The 4,190-nt window shown below is 40.4% G+C and overlaps 1 protein-coding gene across 1 annotated transcript; it reads left to right on the forward strand.

Annotated features, from left to right (window-relative positions):
* The first annotated feature begins 1,312 nt into the window (after positions 1 to 1,312).
* LOC113021473 (ferritin, middle subunit-like) lies at positions 1,313 to 3,160 on the forward strand. Its single transcript, XM_026166193.2, has 4 exons — positions 1,313 to 1,586; positions 2,194 to 2,340; positions 2,518 to 2,643; positions 2,748 to 3,160. The coding sequence occupies exons 1-4, from the start codon at positions 1,485 to 1,487 to the stop codon at positions 2,901 to 2,903; spliced, it is 531 nt and encodes a 176-aa protein (XP_026021978.1). The 5' UTR covers positions 1,313 to 1,484; the 3' UTR covers positions 2,904 to 3,160.
* Positions 3,161 to 4,190: the final 1,030 nt, after the last annotated feature.

Here is a 4,190-nt window from a genome sequence, read left to right on the forward strand (position 1 = left end):
GTCCTGGGCCCTAGCCCTGCCAGTGTAGCAGAAATGATGAGGATGATGATGCAGCAGCAGCCGTTCTTCTCTGCGTGAGTCGCTTAATGTTGTTCGTGTATAATTTACGTTGAGTAGGCTAACCACGTTATTACATTAATGCATGTAAGGTGAACTAGCAAACATCATCATAGCTACATGCGGCTGTCCTCTTGTTTGATGGCAGATACTCCCTTCACCCTGGCCAAAAAGGCTAAAATGACCAAAGAAAAAGTGGAAAACAGTTAAACATGAGAGGTTTTTGGACAAAGTTTGTGTTTTTTTTCCATTGTTTAAGCACTGCTTCCAGCCAAGAGTGATGCCATATATGCCCTATAGCTGCAGAAAAGGCTAACATTGTTATCTTTTTACAAAAAAACAGCTGAACATGAGAGGTTTTTGGACAAAGTTTGTGTTCTCCATTCTTTAAGCACCGGTTCGAGCACCGTTTAAGCACCGGCACCATTTCAAAAGTACCGGTTTGGCACCGGTATCGGATAAAACCTAAATGATACCCATCCCTACTGTTAAATCCAGAATTTAATTTAACAGTCTTCTCACAAACTGTGTCTTAGCTGTATACTTCGAATAATAAGGTCCATCTTATCTTAAAAACCTCGTAGAACCCCAGTAGAGAACTTTTCTCTGAAAATATCACGCATACGTATAATATGCATGCACTGCAATGCAGCATGTGAAAATTAAAAGCTACACTTTAGCTATTAGGACTGACTTGTGGTTATAGGAGACATTCATTTTAGCTGAATCCTTGAATATGTCCCCTCCTAATTATGTCCCTCTATCTATTTTCTGACCACATGAATTTCACCTTGCTCTGTCTCTTCCTCGTTCTCTTATTGGGACTGTGGTAAATACCATTATCAACAGTCAACAGCCATGTGTTACAAAATAAAAGAGGTTTGGCTCAAGACTTGTATTGTACATATTAAAAAAAATGAATGAATATTGTACCATGTGCATGTGCATATCACTCATGTGCAAAAAGAATTCTTCATATAGCATTTTGAGATTAATCTTTATATATTTTACATATTTTGCTTGTTATCTGTTGAAATAAAGAAAATGCTTTGTCATTGCACCTGACTATCTGCCAGCAGGTCACATTAAACATTAAAGTTAATGACGAGTTTTCCAAGAATCGGGAGGAGAAAAAAAAATGCAACTTCATCCTGTGTCACAGCTGGTACAGACGCCTCGGCTCAGTGATTGGTGGAAACATACGTCACATCTGTCACGAGCTCCTCCGTGGAGTATAAATACAGGGACCCGCGAGTGTGCCGTTTCACACCAGGGGAGGAATCTTTGAGGAGTTGTTGCTTCAACAGTGTTTGAACGGAACTTCTTGACTTCATCCAACTTTATATTTCAGCTACAGATAACTTCAACGTAAAGCTTTATTTTTGCACCGTTTTTGTTAATAAAAAGCACAAGAAACGCCAGCCGAAATGGAGTCCCAAGTGCGTCAGAACTACCACCGCGACTGCGAGGCCGCCATCAACCGGATGGTGAACATGGAGCTGCTTGCGTCTTACACCTACACTTCTATGGTGAGAACACAGAAAGAGTCCATCATCAAAGCAGACTCTTTTCTGAGGAATGTTTACTATTTTGAAATGACGGCACTGTGTGCTGTTTAAATGTAAAATCATTTTATTATGAATATTAAGGTTAAATGGCGCAGCTAGAACAGGGATGTAATTGTAGCACACTAAGATGTATTGTGTTAATGCAGCTTTTTAACAAATGACAGATTATTTTTTAACAGTGTTAGATATTGACTTGTGCTCTTAGGTGAAAGTTTAAAGGTCACAATGTGAAACTGAATCATGAAATTTCAACAGATGTTTTGACAGTTATATATTTTTCTCAGTTAATTGTATGTTTAATGGACAACAGACCTGGAGAGCATTTGCTGCTCCACTCATACTTGCAGCAACCCTGCACAGTGCAAGATTCTGTGTTGGTGGGTGTCAAGTTTGAATTGTTGAACTAGCAGCAGAGTGGGGTCTTAGTCTCTATTTCAGCAGTTACCTCGGTCTAAACCGGCTGAACTGTCCATCATGAATCATGTCTGTCTCCATAACTGTTTGTCACGATGCTGTATTTGCAGAAGAATTGGTGCTGTGTACTAATAACCTGTGTCTGATTTGTCAGGCCTTCTACTTTGACCGTGATGATGTGGCCCTGCCAGGCTTCGCCCACTTCTTCAAGGAGAACAGCCATGAGGAGAGGGAGCACGCTGACAAGCTGCTGTCCTTCCAGAACAAGAGAGGAGGTCGCATCTTACTCCAGGACATCAAGGTGTGTACAAACTGAACCAGTCCTGCTGTGACATACCTGACTGTGTCTCTAACACAGAAACTGGGATTAATGAGCAGTGTTATGACACTTGTTCTCTTGTTGTTAGCGTTAGTGTGTAATGTGTATACAGAGCTTAAAACAAGTGTTCAGTCTCTAACAGAATTGTTTGTTGTGCAGAAACCAGAGCGTAATGAGTGGGGCAGCGGGCTGGAGGCCATGCAGTGTGCTCTGCAGCTGGAGAAGAAAGTAAACCAGGCTCTGCTGGACCTGCACAAGCTGGCTTCTCAGCATGATGACCCTCATGTAAGTGGGAGTTGGAGGGAAGAGTTTGGGGTTAAAGACTGAACTAGTTCATGCTGTGTATGTTTGACAAATCATCAAATGTTAACTGTAGTTTGTTTTCCCAGCTGTGTGACTTCCTGGAGAGCCACTACCTGGATGAGCAGGTGAAGTCCATCAAGAAGCTGGGTGACCACATCACTAACCTCACCCGCATGGATGCCCACAACAACAAGATGGCAGAGTACCTGTTTGACAAGCACACTCTGGGTGACAAGAGCTAAATGCTGAGATGTAGAAGTGAGCCTGGAGTCAGCATGTTAACAACACAGGCTTTGAAGCAAACTCACTTCTGCTCCAGCTGATTTCTTTCCTGATTTCCTCACTTTAAAGCTGGCATCAGTTCTTGTATGTTGTGGTGTTTTTGTGTGAAATGTCACATGGAGCGATGGATGTTATCAGGGTATGGCTCTGCTTCTAAGCTGTCTGACATTTGGAAATGTTTCTGATCTGTTCATCTGAATAAACATTTTGAGCTGGATCTTTGGACTGTCTGCATCAGTGACCCATTTTACTGATTAGAGTAAAAACTGAATGCATCACTACTTGATTGCTGTCGACTTTGTAAGATCATGGTGTTCAGAAATGTCGTCTCAGAAGGTCTTTGACTTAACATCTCTACACATTAGCAACAAGTACAATCTGATTTAGGTGAAGCCATATCAGAATTGAAATGTTACTGAATAACTTTTGGATTTCTCTTACAGAAAAGAGATCCAGTTAGCAAAAACAAACAAACACAAAAACCATTAACCTAATTAATCTAAAATTACAACTCAACATCTATATAGAATAGATGAAATTAACTGTACAATGTGTTAGCAGTTGTGCAGTTGCTATTCTGATTCATACATTGTATCATGCTATACTACATTTTTTTTGTTTTGTTATTCATTTCCTGAATTTAAAATGTCTGTGAGTTTATGTTGGACACCTGTACTGAAATAGTTGTCATTGTGTGGTTATATTGAATTATTAGTAACATACAATACTGTGTAAAGGTTTTAGGCAGGTGAGAAAAAGTATATAAACAAAGAATGCTTTCAGACATATAAAAGAATGTTTATTGGCCCCAAATGTATTTAGCAGCAGGACAACAACTCCAAACATGCAGCCAGTCTGTAATAGAACCATGTACAGTGTATAGAAGAACAAGAAGTACTGGGAGTGGTCGTATGGCCCCCACAGAGCCCTGATCTCAAAATCATGGAGTGTGTCTGGAATAACATGAAGAGACAGAAGGATGTGAGGACGCCTACATCCACAGAACATCTGTGGTTAGTTCTCCAAGGTGTTTGGCACAACCTACCAGCTGAGTTAATCTGTTTTTTCTTTAGTTTTATGGTCATACTTGGGAATGGAATGACTACTGGAAAAGTTTCCAGAGAAAAGATATGCACCTGGAAAAAGAAAGGAAAGTTGCCACTGTGAAAAGTTATTCATTCAACCTTTCATGCATAGCGGTCACTACAGTGGACAGCTATTCAAAGGCTGTTTTCTTCTATTTGTGT

Source organism: Astatotilapia calliptera, chromosome 4 (genome assembly GCF_964374335.1).
Source record: "Astatotilapia calliptera chromosome 4, fAstCal68.1, whole genome shotgun sequence".
NCBI lineage: Eukaryota > Metazoa > Chordata > Actinopteri > Cichliformes > Cichlidae > Astatotilapia > Astatotilapia calliptera.